General features: G+C 41.8%; 1 protein-coding gene across 1 annotated transcript in view; it reads right to left on the reverse strand.

Moving 5' to 3' along the window:
• Window positions 1–13703, reverse strand: part of LTBP2 (latent transforming growth factor beta binding protein 2) — a 229350-nt gene that overhangs the window by 118321 nt on the left and 97326 nt on the right. Inside the window, exons 6-7 of the mRNA XM_042444931.1 lie at window positions 5229–5416; window positions 390–560 (exon numbers count right to left, since the gene is read on the reverse strand). Coding sequence (XP_042300865.1) covers window positions 390–560; window positions 5229–5416 — 359 coding nt within the window. The remainder of the gene's footprint in view (window positions 1–389; window positions 561–5228; window positions 5417–13703) is intronic.

A 13703-nucleotide genomic window follows, 5' to 3' on the forward strand; every position in this document is an offset into this window, starting at 1 on the left:
TGTGACCACTGGGTTTCCATGGACAACCAGGGATTCAAAACTTGATCTGAAGACTCATAGTCCAACACTCAAACCAGTATACCACATTAGAGAAATCAGACCCAGGAAAAAGAAACATTACTACCTTTCTCTGCGACTGAATGCCAGAGATTCTTATGTGTAGAATAGGGTAAGGGAAGATAAAAAGAATAACTGTAATTGGCCTCTACTCCCAGATAAGGCAGAAGTGTTATCAGAGAAAATAGTCTGCTTCAAACAAGTAGAGCTTTCTTAATGTTCCAGTTGTGAACTCTTCTTCTAGAAGGAATTGCCAGTCTGGTCACAAACCAAATAAACCAAGGAAGAAAAATAAACCACGTGAACTGGGTCAGACATCTTAGAACACTCACATATACGAAAACCAGATTTGGGGTCAGGATCATGTCCACCCTGGCTGTACAGGGTGGTGGTATCCCCTTTCTCACAGCTATTGTAGCAGCGGCCATGCCGACAAGTCTGTTTACAGATTGTGGGAGTGAAGACAATTTTTATCTTCCTGATTTTTTCTGTAAGGTTGACACCTGCAAAGAAAAGAAAACAACTTCACAGAATAATAATGTAACAAAAATCACCAAGAAGTGGTACCTTTATTGGATCACCTTCCGAGGTGGCTAAAATGAGTACCCAGATTGTTGGGGGCAAATTAGCTTACAGTTGTAAACCGCTTAGACACTGCTTAGGCAGTATGAAGCGGTATATAAATGAAGCTTGTTTTGTTTGTTGTTTGTTAAAAAGCACAAAATACATCGTGCAAGCTTTCAAAGCTTCACTGGCTTCTTCATCAAGTAAAGATGTTAAAAATGATCCAGGAGAAGGAAAGTGATGAGGTTAGGGTCATGGGACTACATTTTGTCTTAGGACCTTATCACACTGGGGTTTTTTAGCTCAGAACTAGGGTGAGTTCGAATTGAGTGATGTGAATTCATGTTAGAACGTTCATGTATTTTCACACCTGGTAGCTTTCAATGGGTGCTCCTTCTGTGGAGCTTCCACGGGGCTTCCGAACTGAATCCAGCTGGCTTCTCATTTTGGCGAGTGCACTAAATAAGTGGATTGACGAGATTCGCATTGATGGTCAGTTTGAACTCACTGTGGATTGGTCTGGTGTGGAATTCCAATCTGCTGATGCTCTTGAACACCATCGCAAGACCCCCGGGTTGCAAATCTCCCATGATGCCCTGCTGGCATTTTGCCCCAATTTGGTGTCCTTCAAGGTGCCATCCTGTTACCAATGCTATTCAATATATATATGAAGCCGCTGGGTGAGATCATCGAGAGACATGGGGCATGTACAATGATGACACCCAAATATACTTCTCCATGTCTCTCACCACAGCTCAGACCAAAGACGGTATCTCTTCTCTCAATGAGTGTCTTAAAGTGTTAATGGACTGAGACTGAAGCTGAATAAGACGGAGGTACTCATTGTTGAGCCCACTAATCCAGGTATGAGGATAGGTCAACCAATCCTAGACGGGGTCACACACCCCTTAAAGGACTGTGTTTGAAATCTGGGAGTGCTCCTAGACTCGTTGCTTCTGATGTCTAATCAGGTAAATGTGACAGTCAGGAATGCTTGCTATCAGCTTCAGCTGATATGCCAATGGCATCCTTTCCTGGAACAGAGGGACCTAGAAACTGTAGTACATGTGCTGGTAATCTCACATCTCAATTTCTGTAATGCATTGTACATGGGACTACCCTTGTGCCTAGTCCGGAAACTTCAACTAGTCCAAAATATGGCAGCCAGAGTGGTCACCGGGACAGCTAGAAGTGACCACATTACCCCTATCTTAAAATTTTTACACTGCCAATTAATTTCCAGGCAAAGTACAAGGTGTTGGTTATGATGTTTAAAGGCCTACATGGCTTGCGTCCAACCTATTTGCGGGATCACCTTCTTCCATACAATCCGCCCTGCAAACTGAGGTCCTCTGGGAAAAACCTTCTGCAACCAATAAACACCAGGTTGACGATAGTTACCCAGAGTGGGTCTTCTCACTGGCCTCTCCAAATTATGGAATGGCCTGTCAGAGGAGATCCAGAACATCACAAACCTTGACAGTTTCAAAAGGGCTGTCAAGACAGATCTTTTCCAACAGGCCTTCTCTGAATGATCCACCCAGACTTCCGTAGATACAGACCATCACAAAGAACACCCAAACTGTCCATCCTGTTGTCTCTGACTGGCTTGATTATTATGGTTAATATTTTATTTTAAATGCTTAATTGTTTTAATTGTTGATTGTTTAATAATATTTTAGTGTGGTAAGGATGTGGGGGGAGAGAATTAATGGGATCTATTTTAACTGTATGTTCTGTTTTATCAGATGTTGTGAGCCACCTGTAACTTTATAAAATAACATTATTATTATTATTATTATTATCATCATCATCATTATGTTGAAAAATAAACAGAAGGTTATGTGTATCATGTAGCAAATCAACAGAATACATTTTCAGCAGATAAATAAGAAAAACAATATTTTATTTATTTATTTATTTAACGGATTTATATTCTTCCTCCCAAAATGGGAATAACAATAAGGCAGGAAAGAAAGTAAGCACACATTAAGCAAAAGAGACATGGAGCATTTTCGTATTTAAAAGATAATACATTCTTTCTGTTCCCTCTCCATCTATATCTCTGTGTTCATTCTCCCTTTTGGGGGGGAGGGGGGCAGGGGAAGAAACAAAGCTATCTTGAAGGGATAGCCAGTGTGATGTAGTGCTTTGAGCTTTAGTCTACAATACTACAGACGAGTTGGAGTCCTTGCTTGGCCATGAAACCTATTGTGTGACCTTGAAAGATTTTCACATGAGGTTGTTAGTGTTCTTAAATCGTTGCTATGTCCAGTGTGTGAATGTAACTGTTTTGAAATCGTTTTGTAATCATTTATTGCTGAATTCTGATATATCAACGATTTAAGAACACTAACAGCCTCATGTGAAAATCTTTTGGAATCGTCTATCTGTTAAGACGATTCCACTACACTTTGGGACAATAAAGGAACAATATAACGATGCTGTGTGAATATCTTCTATGTCTCAATAAAAGATATGATGGTATTCCAATATAATACTTGGCTCCTTCAACTGAGAAAAAAAGAATGTCAGAATCAGGATGCTGAGCCAGTCAGCTCAGATGAGGGGAGAGAATTGTTGAAAGGGGGACAGTTATGTGAGTGAAGGTGTCCTGGTTGAAAGAGGAGTGGTTCACACAATACGAGGAGGTAAATTTGATCACAGATAACAAAGGAAGAAAAGCAATGTAAATATGGATGGTGGAGTTGGTGGAATTAACCTCTGCATTGGGATTTAATTTGGTTGTGCCAGAGCTTATAAATACCAGAGCTGAAACATGGAACATGAGATGAATAAATATTCCTCCAAGCATTTATCAAGTGCCTTCTTAGTACCGGTAGCCTAACACAAGGGTGGGAATTATGCTGTTCTCCAGGTGATGTTGGACTTCACTTTCCACCATGCCTTGCATTGTCTAGGCTGGCTAGGTTGCTGGAACTTCAGTCTAACAACATATGGAGGGCTGCACCATTTCTTCCCTGGCCTCACCCTCCTTATTAAGGAGCAAAACATGTAGGAAGCAAGGACAAAGCAAGAGTTCCATACAGATTTGATGTCTGAAATTGACTGGGTTACACATCCTACTGTGTCGATTTGCCAGCAAAACAGGCAGTGCTTATGGCAAGGGGTCCCTCTGAGTTGGGAGATCCTTGAAGCAATCTGATGAGTGAAGGAGTGAGGAGAAGTCTCACCAAAAACTTCATTTGCTTAGCATTCAGTGCCACCATCTAAGAAAAACAATGGTCTCTGCATCACATGCCTCCTAAGTGGAAACAGAAATGGGAGGGGGAAATGGCTTGCTTTTTCAGGACAGCAAAGTTTAGCTAAGATAAACAATAAGACAACAGAATAATATGTTCCCTAGCCTAAAATAGCTGCCTAAATTCTCTGCTGGTGTCTTTGAAGCATCTAAAAAGTCCTCTCGCAGAAATAAATAATCATTTTCAATGCAGAGCTGGAATACTGTGTGTCCAGTTCTGGGCACCACAATTCAAGAAGGATGTTGACAAGCTAGAGGGCAACCAAAATGGGGAAAGTATAGAAACTATGCCTTATGAGGAGCAGCTTAGGGAGCTGGGTGTGTTTAGTCTGGAGAACAGAAGGTTAAGAGGTAACATGGCAGCCTTGTTTAAATATTTGAAGGATATTATACTGAGGATGGAACAAGCTTTTTTGTGTGCTGCTCCAGAGGCTAGGATCCAGAGCAATGGGTTTAAACTAAAGAAAAAGAAATTCCACACTAGGAAAAACTTTCTGACAGTAAATGTTGTTCAAGAGTAAAATATGCTGCCTCAAGAGTGTGATGGAGCCTCCTTCTTTGGAGGTTTTTAAATAGTGGATAGATGGCCATCTGTCAGGACACTTTTATTGTTGTTGTTATTATTATTATTATTATTATTATTATTATTATTATAAATTTGTATATTAACACATGGCAGGGAACTTGACTGGATGGTCCTTCTGGTTTCTTCCAGCTCTATAATTCTATATAGGATCCATGGCTATGGAATCCCAAAATGTCTATAACCTACTTAACGACGTCCTCTCCACACTAACAAAAGCCCCAAATGGCTTGGGTCCAGACTATCTGAAGGACCATATCTCCCTAAACAAGCCAGCCCACATGATAAGATCAGCAGAGGAGGGCTTTCTCTCAGTCCCACCACCTTCGCAGGTGGGGTTGGTGAGGACTTGGGAGAGAGCCTTCTCCATGGCTGCTCCCAGATTATGGAACTCCCTTCCACGAGAAATCAGGTCAGCCCCAATGCTTCTCTCTTTTTGCCAACAGCTGAAGACATTTTTATTTAGCCAGGCAACTGGTGGGTGAATTTTACTTATGTACTGTGGTGTGCTGTTTTAATGTTTTGATTTTTTTTAATTTTTCAAATGGCTTTAACTATGCTTTTAACTTATGTTTTAATATTAGTATTATTTAATTATATTTTAAATTGTGTAAGTAATGTTTTAATTTTTTCTTTTTAAATTATTATAAGATAGATGCCTTGAATCCCATTTTGGGAAAAAGGCAGGATATATAGATTAGATAGACAGACAGACAAAACTTTTCTTTGTCACAGATATCTAAGTGATCCTTTAAACCTTACCCCACAGAGATGAAGTAGGCTCTGGATAGGCTGTACGTGGTCCAGAACTGCTCTGATCAAATCCATTCACATTCGGCAACACATTTGATGTTAACTGGTCATTATTTGTGGCAGGATAGCGTCGGACTGTGCGGGAGGGCCCTGTGTGCTGTTGCAAGGTAACAATGGAGCCACTTCTGCTCTGAGTCCTGTGGAAAGGAAAGGAAAGCTGAACTTACATTTAGTTTGAACTAAGTTACCGTTACATAGTCCTCGGAGTTGAAGATATTGTACCCACACCATAAATAATAATAAATAAAACTTTTATTTATATCCCGCTTTTCTGTGACAAGACAATCAAAGTGGCTTATAACACGTTAAAATCCACATTTACAAATTTATGTCCCAAATTCCCCCCCCTTAAAACAGGATTAAACAAGTTACAATTTAAAACATTAAAAACACAATAAAAATACAGCGAGGACAGAGCGGTGGGCTAATACATGTTGTGGGGGCAGTCATTCTGTGGCCAGGCACTTTTATTCAGGAAAGGCCTGCCGGAAGAGATCCGTCTTGACAGCTTTTTTTTAAAGCTGTCTAAGCTGGCAATTTGACGGATCTCGTCTGGCAGACCATTCCATAGTTTGGGAGCAATTGCAGAGAAGGCCCTCTGGGAGGTAGCAGTTAGTCTGGTTTTTAAAGGCTGCAATAGATTCCTCCCAGAGGACCTGAGGGTGCAGGGCGGATTATATGGGAGCAGGCAATCCCTGAAATAGGTTGGGCCCAAGCCATGTAGGGCTTTAAAGGTTATATAACCAACACCTTGTACTGTGCCCAGAAACTAATAAGCAGCCAGTGAAGAGATTTTAAGATGGGTGTTATTCGGTCACTCCTAGTTTTTCCGGCAACCAACCTGGCTGCCATATTTTGCACTAGTTGAAGTTTCCAGACTAGGCACAAGGGTAGCCCCATGTAGAGCACATTACAGAAATCAAATTGTGAAGTTACCAGTAAATGTACAACAGTTTCTAGGTCCTTTACTTCCAGGAAAGGGCGCAGTGGCATATCAGCCAAAGCTGATAACAGGCGCTCCTGATCGTCGTATTCACCTGATTTCTCATGTGAAGCGACGGGTCTAGGAGCAGCCCCAGATTGCGAACACAGTACTTTGTGGAGAGCGTGACCCCATCTAGGACTGGAGGTTGCAACCCTATACCTGGTTTGGGGGCCCCTACTGTAAGTACCTCTGTTTAGTCAGGATTCAGCCTGAGTTTGTTTTTCCACATCCAGCCCATTACCGCTTCAAGACACTGATTGAGGGGAGAAATGCCATCTGTTGTCATAGCTGCTGATCAGGACATGGAGAAATATATTTGGGTGTCATCAGCTGAATGAAGCCACAGCTGCTGCCACTGCAACAACCCAGTGAGGGAGGGCTCCATACATTTCATGCCGGGGGTGGTACTCTATCCCACCAGTATACCCACCAATTATATTCATCACAGCCACCAACTGTGAGGGCTTCCACTCATCCCCACCTTTGTCAGCAATGTAAAATGTACCACAGCTATGGCAACAAATGTGGAGGCCTTCTAGATATCTTCATGGTTCCTGTGCACAATCTTATTCATATGATCTCTTGACTGGGCACCATCACCCTTGAATAACTGCTACCACCACAGATACTGTGGGTGAACTCAGGCTTTCCAATATCCTTAATGTAACATTCTCAGAGACTCAAGTGTATAATACAAAAATGATTTATTAAACAGAAGTGGAACATAACATCAAAATTGCTTATTTAATACATCTAAAACCTGGCTGACACTAATTCTTACTCACGCTCATATTCCTAACACCAACACCCATATCCCTCACTCTCACTCTTACTTACATCCTAACTGACTTAACTAATCTCTTTCTCTGACCCTGACTTACTCTCCTGTTATCCCTAACTCCTATTCTTAACTTTTACAGCCTCCTAATCCTAAACTTGACAGGCCCAACTCACTCTAATTGTCCTATATAGCTTCATTTTTAAAAGTCCCTCAGACATTCAGCCAATTACCATTCATGCCAAGCATTCCATACCCTCTCCCCCTCTCAACAGAGCCTGTCTTACCTTATTACATATACTATACAAGACAGCGACAACTATATTTTATCTTAATTTCTCTAGTAAACTCACAGCAACATTTTTTATAATAACATTACATGCATCAAGATAGGGGGCAGCCCATTCCTTTGGCTTCTTTACTTCCTTTTCAACCTAAATCAATAGCAAATCTATGCAGCAGTTAGGGAATTCTGACACCTAATGATTGAAGAAGGTAATACAGTATAACACATGACTCCATCTGGATTAATTAAAAGCAGTCAGTAGGTTTTAAAGCGCAGGTGTACATCATACCATCCCTTTAATATTCATACCAAACTTCTAGCATCTAGGTTTCATGACCCTCATCCTCTTTTTATTACAGATTATATCTCTTAGATATAAACTACTGTGTAAAATAGTAAACTGCCTTACTATCTCACCTTCTAAAGTATGAGTAAGCAGTGTGCTTAAATGTAGCTCAATAATGTTTTCACACTATGCTCCTGAGAATTCAGCCCCTAGTGATGCTAATATGAGTCTAGACTTCCTCAAAAGAATACACAAACCTTTACACAGCAGCCAGAATATATTTCTGTTGATTCATCTTGAATTCTGCATAACCAGAACATATCTCACTCTGGCACATTACCATGCAACCTATTTTGATGCCAGTCATGCAAGCAGTGTTAAGGGAACAAAAGAGCCATCACTGTTGTGGCTGTGCAAGATGGTAATATATTCACAAGGAAAGTTCATTTGTTACCCCCAACTCTCTCATCTTCTTCCAAATGTAAGTGATTGCTTGGAAGCCTGTTCACCCTATTTAAGGATCAGAAGACCACATTCTCATTCCTGTCTTTGGAACAGACAAGGGTAGACATGTAGCCAAGAAATGTGTCTGACCAAGAAAATAAACAGAATATACAACTATAAAAATCACAAATGAAAGAAACTTCACAGGGAATGGACACCCATTAATGAAATTGCAGTTTCTTCTGGGCAATTTTATTTATGGTGCTTGGCTTTTTTATTTTGCCACAATCAAGCAACAGAAAGATGCATAATCCTCAGTTGCCAAAGCCAAAAATTTTAGTGACCATTCAACACATGTTGGTTTTCACAACAGACTCTCACACAGAGCAGAGCTTGTTTTAACTCAGCAGATTCTAAATCTCCTTCTTTAAGTTTTTCTACCCAATTGTGCTTTGTTAGTCCCCATCTTCTTTGTAAGGGGAGATCAGTACCATGCCATTCAGACAGCTTTGTTCTGCAGTACCCTCCCCATCCTCTAATTTTCAGCATCCTAAATAAACTAGGAATTAGTTCTGGGATCTTCAAAGAAGCCTAAAGTGAACCAATGAGATTAAGTAAATCTCAATGCATGACCCAGACCCACAAACTGTGCCACTGCCTGAAAGCACTGCCTGAAATCCCTTTTGAAAAATAGTTGTATTTGCCTGGGAGGCCGCCGCTACAAGAAAAGCAGGAGCCAGCAATATGGATGAAAGGCCACAACTTTATTAAGCAACCAGCAAGCAAAGTAGCGTTGGCCCAAAGCATGAGGTCTGGATCTGGATCATCATACAACCCGCTGTTGTATGATGAATCGTAACACCTGGTAATGGCCAGGCTTCGGGAGGGCCTAGGGGCTAAGGGAACGCCATATATCCATCCATGCAACCATCCGATCGCATGTATTTAATCAAGCCCCTAGACACCAGGAGACGCTGTCATGCTGTGGCTCCCACAATGGCCACAACGCATGCCCTCAGCGCTCCCGTGTGTCCGGAAATGCTGCCAGCAAACACACATATGCTGATAACAGAGTCTTTAGCCCAGTGACAGTAAAGCAGAACTTACACAGAAGTAGTCTGAATGCAGTTCAAGAAGACAAGCCAAGATCAGGATTCCAGAGATTCACAGTGCCGAGAGTCAAGCCAAAGTCAGGATACCGGGAGACAGCGTGGTCAAACAGTCCGAGGTCAAAACAGCCAAGAGATAACACAGGTCTGGTCCAAGGTCAAGGTAACAAGAATCCAGATACTAGGAGCTAGTGCTAGCAGCAATCACGCCGAGGGATCATGCAATAAACTCTAGCAACAAACTCAAGCCTTTCTCCCACTTAAATCAGGGAAACTCTCCCTCAAACCACCTGAGGCTGGTTTGCTAATTGTCTTTCTGCAGTCCTTCTGGATCTGCACCTGCAAGCACTCTCGGCCCTCCTCTCTTGATAGGAAGGCACCTGCAGGCAAGCCTCGTCTCCAGAGTCACCACTAGACTGTGGCACCATAGGAGGCCTCTCCTCAGTACTAGGACCTGGTTGGACCTCCTGCTCTGGGGCTGGGGAAGCACAGCTGGGACCTGGCAGAGTAGAACTAACACCTGGCATAGCCTCAATCAGCCCTTGCTCTGGAGGAAGTTCATCCTCCTCCTCATCCTCCGAGAGCTCATCTTGGCTGGCCATGACACTGTGTCCCAAATGGACTCCTGAACCAGTGCTACGCAGCCCTGGAAACCAGGCCCACCAGATCCACGACCTATGCTGCCGCCCCTGAAGTTGTGACATGAAAAACCACACACTCAAGGGAGGGAGGGTGGGTGAACCGAGCAGCAGATAGCACCGAGCAGCAATAGCAGCAAGCAGCAAATGGCACCAAGCAGCAGATGGCACCGAGCAGCAAAATGACTCCGAGCAGGAAGCCACATGGCCTTAAATAAGCCAGTATGTGGGAGGAGCCGGGAGGGAAGTCACCCCGCCCCCAAGGCCAGCCGACGAATTGGCCGCCCTGGAGGTCCCGGGGCGACCATAGAGAGGGACCCCATGACTCCCAGAGAGGCCCCGGGAGGCGGAAGTCCCTCCCATTTCCACCCTGGCCAGCTAATCCCAGGCCTGAGCACCCAGCAAGGAATGCCGGGGCACAACTACACCCCTTCTCAGCCTTGCAGCGGCAAAGCTCCCGGGGGCAACATGGCCTGCCTGATAAATCAGGCAGCCACATTTTATTTTTAGCCTGAAACCTTGTAGAGTTGAATTCAAGATTTGCTGCTAAATTAAACACAGCCATATTGCATTGTTGTTTTCAACCTATATGAGTCAATATTTTCTTACATCTTTGAGATAATTCTAAGAGAACTCCTAGTACAGCAGCAATCCCATGGATGCTTGAATCCGTGGGGGGGGGAATCTGTGGATAAGGAGGGCCAGGCTGACTGTACTCTGAAATGTTGTTCATGCTCAGAGACCAGTACTTAGACATTAAGTTCTTTGATTATAGCATCAAATAAACTCTGTGCTTTTCCAATACATGTTAAGTTTTTATTTAAGGAAAGGTTTTACAAGCTACTTCAGCAGGTGGAACAATTGTCTTCTCGGTTTGGGAAACTCAGTATTGCTCTTAACTTCTTCCTGCTGGTTTCTCCAGAAAGGCACAATACAATCAGTGCATCTAGTGGCACTTTCATGTTAAGCTCTTCCTGACAGGTCAAAAGAAGTATCAGCTTTTGCAGTATAGCTCCTTCATTTTTGCTGGGCATTGCCAGTATTTTGTTGCCTCTGTGTCCATTCATTCCCTATGAGTGGACTCTTTCCTATTTCTCCCTGGATGCTGTTAGTTGCTTGGCGCAACAATTTCTTCAATCTGCATTAGAAGGGGTTTGTTTTGTAAAGTGGGGGGGGCATAGTTTGATGAGGTTGGGGTGTGTTCCTATGCCCTGAAATGATATTTTTTGAAATTATTTTTCTTTATTTATTTTTGGTTATTTTTCTTAGGAGTTTATCACACAGAGGATGAATTGGTAAAATCCCATGCAGAAATTGAATTTTAAAATCTAGGTGTTGTTTTTCAGATGCATTGGCGTGAAAGAGAAATAATGCAAAAAATAATCTGAATGGAAAGTTCCTTTGTACTTTCTGAATTTAGTGAAAGTAAAAAGGAGCTGGTTTTGATGAGACTGCATTCGGGTCATTTTCGCATTATTTCTCTTTCACACAAACATCTGAAAAACATCCTGCAAATGTGGGTCTTTTCAACTTTCTGTTTGGGTTAACTCCGAACGTCATCTAAAAAATAACCTGCAAATGTGGGTTGTTTTCAGTTTAAATTTAGCTTCTGCATGGGATTCGTCCCATGTGATAAACTCCTTAGAGTAATAGTATTATTGCATTTCAGTGCAAAAGTGCTATTTCACTATTTGACCGATGCATACACTAACTCTACGAAAACACTTTTTAGGGAGAAAAAAAGGAGGAGTGAGAAAAGAACTGCCTTTACCTTTATCTATCCCATCAACCATCTTCAAGATGTCCAGCATGCAAACAGTGCAGCTTTCATCAAGATAAAATGTATTGTGGGAATGACCAAAAACCCAATATGAACCACAATTGGGACACATATGTCCCTGAGAAGTTTACTGATTATGATATGTCTTGCAATGTAACATCCATTGGAGAGTAGGAATAAAATGTTGCAGCTGTTCCCAGGATTTCCCATCAAATAATCCAGGATAACAAACAAGCTACAAATATCCCAACATTTGCTCTGTCTGTTTTTCCCCCTGTTACTTTGGCATCTCCTTGAGCCTCAACACCAGAGCTTGGAAATGTTACTTTTAGAAGTGACAATCTCCAGTATTCCCCTGCCTCCCTCCATGGCAAATGGCCATGATGACTGGGAGATTCTGGGAGCTGTAGTGCAAAATAAATTCCAAGCTCTGCTTAAAATTCACTGCAATTTCAACTGTTTAGTCCACCTCCCAAAAGATAAGACTGGTAAGCCTTAAATTTCAAGTTACTAGGATGAAGGACAAATGGGTACCCAAGCTAATTCCATTACTGAGCAACAAAAGGAAACATAGTGGCTTCTCTCTATATCTTTTAATTAAGAATTGCTTCTATTCTGGTCTATCCACACTCATTCCATTCAGTTACACTCAGCCCTACCTCATCTCTCCTTAATGGATGTGTAGCATTCCTGTGGTAACCACAGGACATTTTTATAAAAGCAAAACAAAATAATCTTCCAAGGAAATAGTGAGATATATTCTCAAGAAACGAGTTGTCCTGAAAAAACATAACTGAATTTATATAGTAAAGCCCATTGTATTCCAAGATTTAGAGGGATTTTGCCCAAGAGCTCTAGAGGCATCTGAGAATGGACTGGCTGAATTACTAAAAATATGAATTTTCTCACTAGCTGTTCCTTTATTGGGGAAAACAATTTACATTTTTTTAAAAAAAAATGTCTGTGGGAGTTTTTCTAAAAAAATACAGTTTTGGCACACACTGATAGCACAGTCCTATGAATGTCTATGCAAAAATAAGTCTCAGTGAATTTACTTGGGTTTAGACCCAGGTAAGAAGATACAGGACTGCAGCCTAAGAGACAGTCTGCAATGGGGACATGTAAAGGGCTGTTTTTGTGGCCCTCAGAGCTCCCATGGTTCAAGGAAAATGTCCAAAATGTCCCCAAACAATCTCTACAGAGCACGGAAGACATTTTGAAACATACATCCCAGACCATTTTAGGATCAGGATACACTTTTAAAAACAGAAAAACAAGATGTGCATATCTTCCAGCATTTCACAGCTGAAAACTAGGACATGTGTAGTCACGCAAAATAAGAATGTGGTTACTATGACAAAAGATATTAATATGAAAGAATGTACAAGTTAGGAGAGGGTGCAGCAGTTTGCTTTTGCCTGAGTCCACTGGGAAGGATAAAATACTGCCCCCCTCCTTTTGTCTCTCTGTGCTGAGTTAATTGGGTGCAAACTACTTTCATACTTTAAACAAGCAATTTATGTAAGCTGAGATCAAAGGAGGAAAGTGGATGGAGAGAACTGGGATATTTTAAAAGCAGCTGAAAAGTGAGATAACAGAGAAGTAATTGGGCCTATCCCTGCCAAATTGGGACAGTTGGGAGAGTGTAGAAGTGAACATGAAATGAATTCCCTAATTTTTTCCTTCAGCAAAAGAATGTCTCTCCTGGGCTAAAATGGCCCAAGGGAAGCAAAAATATGTCCCCTAGAAGGCATTAGGACACCAACACTGGTGTTTTTCATTTGTACGTTTGTCTGTCTGTCTGTCTGTTTGTTTGTTTGTTTGTTTGTTTGTTTGTTTGTTGCAGGCGAGTGCAATTTGCATCCTCCATGATCTCCTGGAGGGCTAATGCTGGTCCCTATCCTTTCACAATTGCACACCATTGATCTACAAGTTGCAAATGCCACACAGAGGCCATTTGGCATAGACATTCTTGACAGTGTCTGTTGGTTGCATGGAAATTCATACACACAGAAAGATGTTCTGTATCTTATGGTGATTTTGGGGAATCTCAACTGCTGTTTGAAAGCTGACTCCAACAGTTTCCATGTTTTGCTTAGAACCATGCCTTGAGAATCG

The sequence above is a fragment of the Sceloporus undulatus genome, chromosome 1 (assembly GCF_019175285.1).
Source record: "Sceloporus undulatus isolate JIND9_A2432 ecotype Alabama chromosome 1, SceUnd_v1.1, whole genome shotgun sequence".
Taxonomy (NCBI): Eukaryota; Metazoa; Chordata; class Lepidosauria; order Squamata; family Phrynosomatidae; genus Sceloporus; species Sceloporus undulatus.